This window comes from Abramis brama, assembly GCF_963993115.1.
Source record: "Abramis brama genome assembly, chromosome: 1".
In the NCBI taxonomy this organism is placed as follows: domain Eukaryota; kingdom Metazoa; phylum Chordata; class Actinopteri; order Cypriniformes; family Leuciscidae; genus Abramis; species Abramis brama.
Genome location: NC_139963.1, coordinates 74,425,446 through 74,439,619, shown reverse-complemented (window position 1 = coordinate 74,439,619; position 14,174 = coordinate 74,425,446). Strand labels below are relative to the sequence as shown.

General features: G+C 39.1%; 1 protein-coding gene across 1 annotated transcript; it reads right to left on the bottom strand.

The window, feature by feature from the left end:
- Nucleotides 1-342: 342 nt before the first annotated feature.
- On the bottom strand, nucleotides 343-1,240 carry LOC311093354 (uncharacterized protein). The gene has a single exon (XM_084130687.1). It carries the CDS (start codon nucleotides 1,102-1,104, stop codon nucleotides 451-453), a length of 654 nt encoding a protein of 217 aa, XP_083986813.1. The 5' UTR covers nucleotides 1,105-1,240; the 3' UTR covers nucleotides 343-450.
- Between the last annotated feature and the right edge of the window lie 12,934 nt (nucleotides 1,241-14,174).

Sequence of the window (14,174 nt, the reverse complement as noted above, 5' to 3'; positions counted from 1 at the left end):
TAGCAAGAAACCTTATAATTTAGAAAGTAAAATCGTATGTCAGAGGTTATGTCTACCTTCAACAATAAGGGTGTCCTCCCTTGAGATGTAGCCACATCCTCCAGTGTCATATTGCATCAACCAAAACCATTGTATAATTTAAAGAAATAGTGGATCTTTAATTAAAGACCATTGTCATGCTCTTAAAGTGTTAACCCATTGAGCACAGTAAATCAAACTAAACGGCCCACTTTGCCTGCATTCACCCTACATTTATTTTTAAGAGTGCATTTACTATTGGAAGCTATGGCCAAAAAGCCTCTGAAAAGACCAAGAAAAAAAAAACATGGGAATGTTCAGGTTATGAAATATGCTTTAATGTAGAACACATACAAAGAATACACAAGGAAAATCATGATTATCCTATTTGAATCTGCCCTTCCACCATATCCGACTCCTCATCTTTGACTCTCAGTGCCTTCCTCCACATATTTTCTTGGGGGGCACTTCAGTCTTCTGCCACAGACTTGGAGTAGTAATACCAATCACACCGAGAGCAATTATCGGTCCAGCATTCCCACTGAGTTTACTCTCCTCATCTGAACCCGTTCCCAGATCATCCTCCTTCTCATGAACCACCACCGCACGTCCCAGAATGGAATAAGGCCCAAAGAGCTTGGCGTCTGGAAGCGTCAGGAACTGCCTTATAACTCCTTTCTCGGAAGCAAAGTTGCCCAGGTCTCCAGGATGATGAGGGTGGTCAACGCCGTTTGGGTTATAATGAGGACCAACAGTGATGCAGCCTTGACTGAGGTCTCCATACTGATGGATGTGCATGGCACGCTCTTGACGATCGATGGCAGGCAAACCACGGAGGTTGATTTTCACTTCTAAATCTCCATTGGGGAAGACCTGCTTGAAGAGGATTTGACCAAAGATCTTTGGCTGGTTACGTGGCAAATTGGAGCTGGGAGTTACTTCACTAGTGGCATAGATTGTGTTGTCAAACTCCACGACTTCCGGCTGTGGAGCTTCGGCAGGCAAACACTCCTCCTTGTGGAACTCTCCTCCTTGTATATGCAGCACCAGCAATATCAGAGGGAATATTAGGATGATTTTCTCCATGTTGATCTTTAAAGCCTACAATGAAGAGTGGATTCAGTGAAATCATGCCATTTGGTTTAAGAATGTAATATTTTTGATAAAAGGTCAAAGCTTTGTTGCAGGGAACTTTGAGAATGGAAGTTGCATTAGGTAAAATAGCACAACCAGATTAGTTTGCAACGGAAAACCATACAAGAACCCAGACAGCAACCAGATCCGGCCCACATCTGGGCCGTGTGTAATCCATGTGTACCAGATGTGGGCCGACACCATGTTGCTGTCTAGAAAACTCTATAATTTTTGAATTGCTATGTACCCTTGTGAAAATAATAAAATAAAAAATGCGCTTATTGGTATTGAATCTGTACCTGTAGTATCTTGAAAGTACAATAATAATAATAATAATAATAATAATAATAATAATAATAATAATAATAATAATAATAATAATAATAATAAAACCTGTAGGTCCACTTGCAGATAATAACACTGATGAATTATAAAAAGCCACTTAAGTGTACACACGTACACTTTCATAAGCGTCACACCTGCCAGCCAAAGTGCCTATGATACAAACCAATGACATACAGGTGGATGTAATCACACTAAAATGAGTCCAGGCAAAGGTTTATGGAAATGGAAAAGGTCTAGGGAGAAGTGCCCTCTGGTGGCCATGATAGGGCTTCTGCTGGCAGGAGTGACATTAAGTACATGTACACTTTAAAAAAAAGTAATGCCAAACTAAGAGTTTTACTTTAAAGTACATTATGTTTTAAAAAATCTTTTTGTTGTGCTTTAAAGTACACTTAATTTGATCTGTTGTAGCCTACATGTTATTCAATATTAAATATAAAGTTAAGATTTTTTGATTCTGATATTTTTCACAAGGACAGGTAAAATAAAAGACAATATCTATACTTTTGCTTAAACTAAACTTTTTTTAGTTGTACTAAATCAAGTCAGTTGATGGAGAAAATGGAATGGAGAAAAAAAAAACAAGCCTAAAACAGCAAAGGTGCACTACCGTACAGCTGAAAAGTTGTCCTCAATCCGTGTGGAGCCTGAATATTGCAGTCACAAAAACACTACAACGCTTAATCCGTGTGCAGTCCTGACCTGGGGTTGAGAGAATGTTCCTTTTGGCTGCTCTTATAGGAACTCATGTTGAGCTACAAGTTAACCATGATAGTCTGTTAGTCACTAATTAAGTTCACCTGTGTTTCATTTAGCTCCCTTTGTTTGCCTGTTTATATATAGCACTCAGTTTATTCAGTTCTTTGTCTTGCATTGCACTATAGCTGTGTCCCAATGTGAAGTCTGCATCCTCCAAAGGCCGTATTTGAAGGCCGATTGCGTCACAGCGGCGCGTCGAAACGTCACAGCGGAGCGACGAAGGATGTCCCAATTCAAAAGCTGCACACTTCACCATTGCGTGGCTTCATTTGTCAGGTGGTCTGAGGCAAAACTTGTGCTAATATTAGTTTAATAATTGTTTCAGGGAGCAAGGAGCAGACAGCTCAATTTATTAAACTGCAATTAAAAAAATAAATAAACTAAATAAATTAAATTACATTTTATTGTAATATTTGCACTAGTCTGTCTAACTTGTGTAAATAATAAATATCACTCACCCTATAAAGCCCACAACAATAAGAAAATCAGTAGATAAGGCAATGGGGTTTCACTTTTATGTGTTTTTGTAGTGCTGTCATGCAAGCTATGTCTACAAAGGTTTTAACCAAATTTGAGTATTCATGAATATGATTTTAAAAATACAAAGTAAGAAAGTTGAGATCACATCTTTGCTGAAATGTATTGTGCTGTTGTTATTAACAAGCCATGGTTAATTTGCTCTGCCTTAGGATTGCACGTGTCCTGGGACATGTGAGGGTGTGAGTGGGAAACCCACTGCTGAAACTTGGCCCTGGTTTGTCCTCATGGATGAGATGTTGGGACAGAGGCATTGCACCCTCATTGCCTCAATCCCTGAGGACACACCAGGGCCGAGTTCATCAGTGTGTGACCAAGAAGAGGAGGAGCCAGGGGCAGCAGCAGCAGCACCACGATGAAGGCGAGACAGAGAGGACGAGTTTTTGGACTTGATTAGAGAAGACATGGGACTGCAGAGGCGAGGAGAGCACAAGAGAGAATGGACAGGCTGTTTTCTCCTCTTGAAAGAATGATTGAGAAATATGTATATATATATATTTTCACTTATATTTTTTAAAAGGAAAAAAAAAATTCTGCAACTTTAAATGTGTAAATAAAAGAGAATTCATTGCTCTGGACATTGTTTATTTTTGTAATGACAGTCATAATTTCTACATGAAACAAATTCTTCTAATTCTAACTTTTTTCCCCCAACTATTTACAAATAAAATAAATAAACATAAAATAAGAAAAATGATGTAGACTTTTATTCAGCTGAGTGGGAGACCCTGGTGTGCTGCTGGACCGGGATGGGCTCCACAATAGAGACCCTGGTAAGGCCTCCTGCTGGTTGGACATCATCTGGGACGGTCTCCAGAGTGTTTGACTGCATATTTACACTATCCACGTCTACCAACAGGTTTGCAGGGCTGACTCATGGAATAAATATTGAGATACTTTATTACACTGAAGTACTTTTAATAACCACTAATACCGCTTTGGGAAAAACTACTAGTCATATATTTCAAACCTTAGTTAAGCAAACTTATCTTGCATACTCTAATGTACTTAAGGCATCAAGAGTAAAAGTAAAGGAATTCTGGAGGAAAAAAACCTTGTCAGGGTTTTTATGATGGTTCTGCTTTTATATTACTGCATATGTTGCATTTTACTTCTGAATATTTTCAAGGTTGATACATTTAAACTATATACTTTTGTGTAGTTTATTGTAAAACAATGCATCGTATTGTAAAATAACATAATTTTGTAGTGTTGCTGTCCTGTGTGGGAAAATCACTTTGAGTAGGCTATTAACGATGTAGTTCCTTACATACCACCATGGTTATTTTGAAAATTAAACTAAAAAAATGTAGGTCTATTGTCACAATATTAACAAATTGTTGCTAAGTACAGCTTCGTCCCATTTCAGAGGGCGCATCTGAAGCGCTCGGACCGGTCTAGCCTACAGACGATTGTTCTTGTCGCCTAGCAACAGTGACTGACAGCTGCCGATGAAGAGCGGGAGTAACATTCGCACTGGACTTTTTATATTCAACTGGGTTTTATATTCAAATAGGGTTGAAAACCTGTGTAAATATATTTACCATGGTCCATTTATATGCATAATAAAAAGAATACACTAGTCTACAAAATCGCATCAAGGTAAGATATAAATGAACATTTGAATCTTCGGCTAAGCCGAAAGTAGGCCTACATGACCTGGTCCTCCAGTAAAATATAAAACATAAAAATGACAATAGCCAATTCTGGCTCCATAGCTGTTTACTTAATTATATCAAATTAATTGTCAGGATGGCAGCATACTCTTGCACCGTTGCTTGGCGCCTGGAGCGGTAATCGGGAACACCTGGCTGCACAATTAGGAAATCCTACGAAGGCTTCATGGTGTTTCGTTTGAAGTCCGCAGCCTTCGAAGGATGCAGTCTTCACATTGGGACACAGCTTGTAAGTTGATGTTCATGTTGGCCTGTAACACCACTGAGCAAGGCAGAGTTTAAAGAGGAATCACAGAACTGATTAATAGGCTACAGTATATGAAAGAAACAAAGGGAAGTGTCCAAAAAAAGTGAGCACTATATAGGTCATACAATAATAATTCTCAGAATAGCATGTTTAAAAAAATGATTATTGATCTAGAATATGGAAATAGAGGGAATAGTTGCAATTTAACAGAAACGGTTGGACATGTTATTTTTTTTTGTTATTTTTTTCTATAATTACTCGCAATCGCACACATTTTATATTGTAATAATTTCACATTTAGTATGCAAATCAACGAAACAACAGAGGCAGTAGGCCTATATTTTACTCTCAGAATAGCATGTTTAAATAAATGATTATTGATCTAGAATATGGAAATATAGGGAATAGTTGTAATTTAACAGAAACTGTTGGACATGTTATTTATTTTATTTATAATTTATATTTTATTTTATTTAATTTTTGTCAGCATCAGCCAAACAACATGCGACCTGGAGCGCCCTCCAGTGGCAACAGGCCAGACTGAATTACCAAAAAACATCTCAGTTCCTCCCCTCTTAATCACATTTTCATATATCCAAACATATAGAAACACAAGGAGTTCAACTTAAAGCATGGCAATAACGGGATCGCTTTCTAATGTAACTGAACACTATTAGTTGGTGTCACTCCAGATCAATGTAAACTCAGTTATGAGGTATACAACACAAATCATGACATTTGTCATATTTTTTCTTTCTTTTTGAACTACCCAAACTTTAAACGTTTTATAAGTGTAGCCTGTTATGTGGTTTGTGGAGCCGGACAGGAAAACTCCTAACACTTTAGGAAGGTGTCGTCCGAGAGCTGTGTTTCAGGTGCACAAGAATACACACGTTTCTCTGTACCGTCTCCATCTCGGCATCTATCCACATTATTAGCAGCCTCTTCATCCTCCTCATTTTGCAAGATTTGTAAAATGTCCCCCGACTGAAAACTGTTTTTAAAAGAAAACCCACCACTTCAGGTCGACTTTGCACTGGAGCCATCCTTTTTCTCTCTATCTTTTTTTTTTTTCGGGGGAATGCGAGATCCGATCTGTTATCCAGACACAGAAGGCTCTTGATGTGGATGGGTGTAAACGCACCGTGTCCTGGTTGGCTTTAAAAGAACGTTGATCGCATGTTAATGCCAAGAATTTAAAGTGTATGTAGTAGATTGAGCTCATTCTAGCACTTCCAGTGTTGCCACTAGGGGGCGTCTGTTGGGTTCTGTGGGATAGCCAGGCCGTGCGGATGTGATCCTGTAAGATAAGAGCAGTTATTAGTAAACTACCCTCCTGCATTCCTCTCTCTTGTGTGGTCTTTTCATAGTTACCACAGTTTACTTAAACACTTTCTGTGTCAGAGTTGGGTTATTTCCAAGTGCTGGTTTAGGACAGTAAATGTTGAAGTTAGGTGTTATGTGATGCATTTCTGAGAAAAGGGAGAGATGATCATTTGTGTTTGACATTTAGGAGTGTTTCTGTGGTCATGCAACTTCTGGGGCATGTTAAAGTTCAAAACGGTGCGCAACGTTTTGCTACGGTTTCCGGGTTGAACGTCATGTTTCCTGGAAATGGCGTGCACCGGTGTGCAACGGGGTTTGAGATGCGTTTTCTCTTGTTTGGTGGGTGTGTCAGAACTGCAGTCCAATCAGCAGCAACATGTATATAAAGCACGCCGTATTAAAGTGAACTCGCACAATGGGTTCAAGGAAAGTAATTTACAAATGTGTTCGATGCAGCTCAGTATACACAACAACTGAGGATATTAGAAGACATGTTTGTCGAAAGTTTTATTGTAAAAAATGTAGGATATCAACATAATGATGTAGTTGTTTATATTTTTAGCTTCATTGCAAGCGTATTGGTATAGAAATAAACAATGGTAATTAAGTGCTTTTCCTAAAAATGAGAAAGAAAATGCAGGGTATTAAAACAGTATGAACTACAAATAAAGTCAGTATGTGAGGCTAAATAGATGTGTTTTAGTCTGAATTAGGTAAGATGTGTGCTTCAGCTTCAGCAATGCCTTCACTCGACTGGGATGTTCTGGGCGGCAAGTGCAGTAACTGTAACATCGGGCATATTTTGTAGTATTAAACACATATTTATACCGACTTCATCAGGCTCCGAAAATTCTTCACAAAGAACACAAAGAATGGCCTTCTCAGCTGCCATAGTTGCAACTCTTGCGTCATCAGAACAGTGTGTTCAACGCATCACCGTTTCTGTTTAAAAAACGTTGTGCAACGTTTTGTCGGGGCTGAACGCAGCCCTGAATAAAAACAATCACCAGGTAACCATCATCACCTGATCTCGTTTCACTTTAGCTCTCTTTGCTGCAACAAATGTGTTTGACACACACACCGTCACAGCGGCCAAAACAGACAAAACATAAAAGAAGAGTTAAGAGCCCAACTAATGGAAACACTGATCACTGTTATGGTGCCTTCACATGAAACACAATAGAGTTAAACCTCTGTTAATTCTCAATAAGAGCGTCTGTAGACGTCTGACAGAAATAAAGTCAGTCTGGTTAGTAATAAGTGAAGCTGGTAATGCTGTTTGTGGAGGTGTTTAATCCTCCTCTTCTGAGATCTTCACAGATTTAATGTCTTCTTTTCTCTTCAGTTGATTTCATCTGAGGCTGTGTCTGAAGTCAGTTGTAGTTCTTGTGTTTCTGCTCGTCTCTTCTTCTGTTCTCTTCTTTCCTTCAGTGATTCTGCTTGTTAACAGGCTTATTAAGGCTGAGATGACTCCATATTTAATATACACAGGTTTTGTGGCTCAGATCAGGTCCAGTTCTGGTTTATTTCTTTGCTCTTGGCTGACATGTGGCATTGCTATGGCCTGCTTGTGGCCCAGATCTGGCAAACAGGAGCGGTCCAGTCAAGGGCCGTCATTCCCCGCTGCACGTGGGCCGAAACAATGTTGCTATGTGGGCAAGGATGTGTCCTGTCACCTCTGTTGTTTTCTGTTTACACCAGTGGTATAAGAGTGCAGCATGAGAATTATAAATTATACAAATATGCAGATGATATGGCACATTTGTGGAAAGACTGTGTACATTTTGAGTACGAGGAGCAGGTTTTGAAACTAGAAAAATGGTGTGAAGAAAGTTCTTTATTGATACATGTAAGTTAAACAAAAGAGTTGATGTTAAATTATTCAGAGCCTGTAACAGAAATAATGTTATGTGATCAAACTGTTGAAATTGTGAAGACTTTTAAGCATTTGGGAACCATGATTGACTGTAAATTGAATTTCTCTGATAATGTGAATCTTATTTGTAAGAAAGCAAATCAAAGGCTATTCCTGCTAAGGAACTTGAGAGAATTTTCTGTGAGTCAGGATGTTCTGCAAAGAGTTTATATTAGTTTAATTGAGAGTGTTTAGGGTATAATATAACTGTGTGGTTCGGGCGAGTTACATCTGTGAATAAAGTAAAATTAGACAGAATTACAAGAGTCGCAGGAACAATTATAGGATCTAAGCAGAAATCATTCGCACAGTTATATCAAAGTGCAGTTCAGAGAAAAGCCTTGACTATAGCAAGAGACACAACACACTCCTGAATCATGTTTTTGGGTTATTACCATCACGTCGCCGCTACAGAACACCAAAAGCGACCAAAGCAATATATAAACAAACTTTTGTACCAAATGCAATAAGTCTTTTAAATAAGAGGAAGGAGATGTGGATATTTTAATTTTGATGTATATTGTGTATTGTTAATTGTTTTGTGATTGTATTTTGTGAGACCAAAGACCAATTTTCAGCTAAGGCTGGACAATAAAGTACTAGTTCTATAACTAACTTACTTTGTATTTTTTTTTTTTTTTTTGCCCATTTTCTCCAGAATTGCTCTAAAAAAGCAGAAAAGGGTACTTATGAAAAATATGAACACAGGGGTGCAATGTTAACATTACTGCATCATTAACACTGTAAAATATGGCACATCAGGACATGCATACAAAATACTTCAGAAATCATATTTCTGGATACTCAAATGTGGTTAAAACCTTTGTAGACATGGCTTACAAAAACACATAAAAGTGAAACCCCATTGCCTTATACTGCTTTTCTTATTGTTGAGGGCTTTATAGGGTGAGTGATGTTTCCTATAATACACAAGTGAGACAGACTAGGGCAAATATTACAGATAGGTTGTTAAACTAATATTAGCACAAGTTTTGCCTCAAACCACCTGAGAAATGAAGCCACACAATGATGACGAAGGAGTTAAGAGGAAGTTTATAAGAAATAAAAACTTGTGGGTTTTAACTGTGGTTTCGCTATTTGAGTAAGTGAAAACATAATACTTACATTTAAGTGTGAATTTGCCGTCCACCACCGAACTCTCGGCCTCCTTGTTTTTTTTAGTTTTTTTTATAACAATGCTGTTGTCTCTGGCGCACAATGCCTTATGGGGTAGGATAGGCCGCTGAGGATGCATTTCTGTATCCTTCCTTTCACAGGGAAAAGAAGGGTGCATTTGGCATTGCTTTTGAATCAGGGTAGCCTTTGCATTCGGCCAATCGGCCTTTAAATGCGACCTTCGAAGGATGCAGTCTTCACATTGGGACACAGCTATTGAATAAAGTGCATATTTGACTACACTAGGGCTGGGTAAAAAAATATTGATTTCTCGATTTTAATCGATTGTCATTTTTACGAACCGATATCGATTCTTAAATCCCAAGAGTCGATTAGTCATCCTGTTTTCTGATGATGAATGAATGGAGCATTGTAGCGCGCATCCCATCCAATAAATCACAATAGTATTTTGTTAGCCTCATATGTTTTTTAAATAGGACATAGGCAATTATGCTATGAGGCTAACGATTTGTACTTTGTTATTATTGATATGAAACAAAATCTCAGATTTCAAATTACGTCCATAAGTGCGCTGTGGCGCGAGATCGCTCTGGCTCAGCTCAAGAGAAGCACGTGATCTTCTCCTCCGCCTTAATAACACCAGTTACAGCACGAAATAAACATGAATGAGCTTCTGAAAGTGTGTTAAAAGATAAGAGTACAACTTATCGAAGTCCATATCATGTCACATGGAGTCGCTCAATCAGTGTTTCAACCGTGGAAAGACGTCAGTAAATGTCATGTAACGTCACATTTACCTCAGAAAAACCATAAACTCGTTAGTCAGCTAGAAAAAATAACTCTAGAGAGGAGCATTTTGTTAAATATATTTTTTAAATATATAAATATACGACACATATGTCATGTTTCTGCCTCGTCCAACATAATAAAATCATATTCTAAACAATCAAATGCTTTGTAATAATCAGAAAAGGTGCTAAAATATATAGGCTATCATTATGTCTGCATCATATAGTACTGATTATTTATATCTTCTTCTAGGAACAGACACAACACACTCAGTGAGTATAGTCAGAGCCCGTCTACGGAGAGCCTACCCACTCCCTATTAAGCTCTATTGTACCGAATTTTGGTTGTAGTTCCACCAGAGTTCCACTGGGGGCGATCGCCATGAGTGCAGAATGAATGGGAGTCAATGGGGCTAGACAGCTAAATTTGTCTCTTTCACCCGATTGCCGTTGAGAAATCTCAGATCTGATTGTAGATTTTGCAAGTTCAACATGGGGTTTAGGTCGAAAGTTGAATGAACGAGTACTTATGTCCTTTCGATTTCTTACAGGCTGAGTTGTTGTTGCCCATAACACGCTAGCATTCTGCTAATGAACGCTGATTGGTCAGTGAAGGACTGATTACGACCAGAGATACCGCTTGATGGCATCGTGGCATCCGAAGCGGGACCAGAAACAAACAAAACAAAAACTCTTCTAGCACGTGTGTTTACCTGTGTCAGCTGTGTTGTCGATGCCTCGAGTGAAAAGAAAGTGCAGAGCGCGAACGCACCAGAGTGAGTGAAGGATTGCCGTGAAGCAGTATCTCTGGTCGTACATGTGTATGACGTCATTGACACTTTAAAAGACTTTTTAAAGCAAATAAGTGACTCAAAAAAATCTAACACCCAGCAATGTGTAATTTATTTGCATTTCCTTTCGAATACAACATTCAAATTACTAGACAAAAAATTATATCCTGAGAAAAGTGGATTTTTATTGGTATAGCGCCATAGACCTCCATTCATTCTGCACTCGTCCTGTGAGCGCCCTCATATGGAATCAGAGAGGAACTGCAGCCAGTTCAGAAGCCGGAAGTGTACTGAGTGAAACTTCTCGCCATATTAGACATTCTCTGGTATAGTATAGGGAAAACAACTTGTTCTCTTATTACTTTGTCAGCATCAGCCAAACAACATGTGACCTGGAGCGCCCTCCAGTGGCGACAGGCTAGACTGAACTAACCCCAAAACACCTCAGTTTCTCCCCTCTTAATCACATTTTCATATCTCCAAACTTATAGAAACACAAGGAGCTCAGCTTAAAGCATGGCAATAATGGGATCACTTTCTAATGTAACTGAACACTATTAGTTGGTGTCACTCCAGATGAATGTAAACTCAGTTATGAGGTATGCAACACAAATCATGACATTGGTCATATATTGTCTTTCTTTTTGAACTATCCAAACCTTAAACATTTTATAAGCGTAGCCTGTTATGTGGTCTGTGGAGCCGGACAGGAAAACTCCAAACGCTTTGGGAAGGTGTCGTCCGAGAGCTGTGTTTCACCGTGGTCTGAAGCACACACACTGTTTCACTGACCGGCGAAGACCATCCCTGTCCAGCTTTATCGAGTGTCTGCGATGGAAAGTCCACTGATTGAGGGAATTTCAGGATGACAGTCCAGCATCTGATCCATACGTCTTTTCCAGAGTTGCGAATTGCCCAGCTCTGCTCCTGTCTGAGAGGACACAAGTGCTGTGTGGCCTATTTCTGTACTGTAGCAAAAAAGCATCTGTTGCAATGACACTGGCTCTTTGGAGGATTTCAGAGAACGTTTAAATGTCTGCACAAAACGCTCCGCCAGGCGGACTGGGGCAGAGCGCACAGGCTTCTCTCCATTTGCTTTTAGAAAAGAGCCAACTACTGACGACTGCCCTGTCAGGAGAAGCATACGTGAGTGTGTCCTATTTGAAGCCTGTCATCCATCTGTTAAATACAGAGGTTTTGTATCCAAAAGAGGGTGATACCGAACTGACTCAGGAGATCAAGACTAAGGTTCTCGATTACTTGAATGACAAGTATACTGACCCAGCAACAGATGAGCTACTCACCATGGCTACCTTTCTTGACCCAAGGTTTAAGACCATGTACAAATCCACTGAGAAGCTTGAGGACATTAAGGTAAGAGCTGCCTCAGAGATAGAAAACCTTCTGGTGGAGAACACTGGCCTGGTAGAATCATCATCTCTTGCAGAGGATCAACCTGAGAGGGAGAGAGAAGCAGCCACGGCTCCAGCAGATCCACTACCATCAGCCAAGAAGCCTAAGAAGAGCCTTTAAGAAGACCAGCAGTGCATCTGCCTATGCCTCATGTTCACAGAAGCAGATCAGCGAGCAAGAGCTAAACCGCTACATTCTGGCAATGGCATGTGAGACAGATCCTTTGGAGTGGTGGCGATTTCATGGATCTAATTTCCCACGTGTGAGTTGTCTGGCAAAGAAGTACTTATGCATCCCTGCCACAAGTTCGCCCTCTGAAAGGGCATTCAGCACTGGGGGCAATGTGGTCACATGTAGCAGGGCGGCACTGAAGCCAGAACTGGTCAACAGGCTGGTGTTCCTGGCACAGAACTTGTGAAGAAGTTGATGCGATGTGTTCAAGTTCAAGTTGATACTTGATGGCTGAGGCTTGAAGTTTGATAATTAAGTTTGTATTGATGACCCTATTTTTCATGTAGTAATTTTCTTTATCTCCTATATACTTTAAATACAGTATTTTATTTAATTTTACATATTTATTGTGTTGCAGGTTTGCACAGTTTTAAAAAAAACAAAAAAAACAATTGCACAATTAAAAACAAAAGAAGAAAGTCGTTAGTACTAGCTGAGGCTTCAAAAGATTTGTTTGAAACCATTACAGAGTTATAACATATTTGAGTTTGTAATTACTGTATTTTCCATGTAGCAAAATACTTTCATTTTCTTCTCCTGTGTTCATTAAATATTTTATTTCAAGTTATGTAATATTTAATGTAATTCATACCGGCCTACCTCATGTTGCACGTTTGCACTTTTTGATAAAAACAATGGCACAATAAAAAAAGATTGTTCAGGTCTATGTCCAATGAAATCCCTCACCTTTTTCTAAGTATATAAGGTTAAAATACATATTTTGCCTGTATTTTAAGGTGTACTAAAATGTGATTCCAATTTCTTTTTTTCTCATATCGCAATATAATATCGATATCGTCTGAAAAGTGAAAAATATCGTGATATGAATTTTAGCTCATATCGCCCACCCCTACGTGCTAGCGACCAGAATACCCTAGCAACCGCCTAGCAACACAATAGCAACCACCCAGAACACCCTAGCAACCGCCTAGCAACCACCCAGAACACCTTAGCAACCCACTAGAAATACCTTAGCAACTTTTTAACTTCAAACTTTCTGGTCCAAGCTTTCTCAGGCCAACTTAAAGTTTGTCTCGATCTAGTTAAGTTAATTTCCTCGCACTCCAGAGACCAGTTCTATTTATGTCCGTACGCAACATTGCATTTAATGGGTGAGGAATCAGCCAAACAACATGCGACCTGGAGCGCCCTCCAGTGGCAACAGACTGAATTACCCCAAAAACATCCCAGCTACAGCTAGATAGATGGTATTTGTGTAGTTAGATGATGGAGGGGAGTGTGTAGGAGTGTTTTAAAGAGCTGTGCCGTGTAATAACGTGAAGAAGAGCTTTTCTCTGAGGATAATCCGACTCGGCTGATTCACACTCTTTCATGTGTGTGTGTGTGTGTGTGTGTGTGTGTGTGTGTGTGTGTGTGTGTTGTAGATCTGAGTTTTAAAGTTTATATGAACATGATAACTCCGTCTACGCTGGACTGGGGAAGAGCTGATTTTTCCACTTTATAAACTGATTTCTATTTGATCACGATTTCTATTGTGGAGATAACCCCTAGAGGGCAGTGCAGTGCCGGAGTTTCACTTGTGTAACACCGTTCGTACTATTAAGTTGATTAAAAACATTGGAGACATTTTACAGCATTTTGACCACATTACCCTTTTCCCTCTGTGTCTGTATTTCTAATTTCCATGATAAATACAACGCTTCCTATGCATTAATTTCCCCCCAAAATCAGTAAATGTTCTCTCTAATAGAGTTTTTTTTTTTTTTATTGTTAAATATATTTTAACAATTATAATTGTCAAATTTTCCAGATGGCATTCAAAACTTGAGGGACGCAAGAGGACAACTCATTGAGCTTTACTGTTTTTATTTACCTCTGTTTGCAGAGGTGTCGCAG

Bases quoted from the DNA above. Each gene is read 5' to 3' on its own strand.
- LOC311093354 (XM_084130687.1), bottom strand. From the start codon at position 1,104: ATGGAGAAAATCATCCTAATATTCCCTCTGATATTGCTGGTGCTGCAT.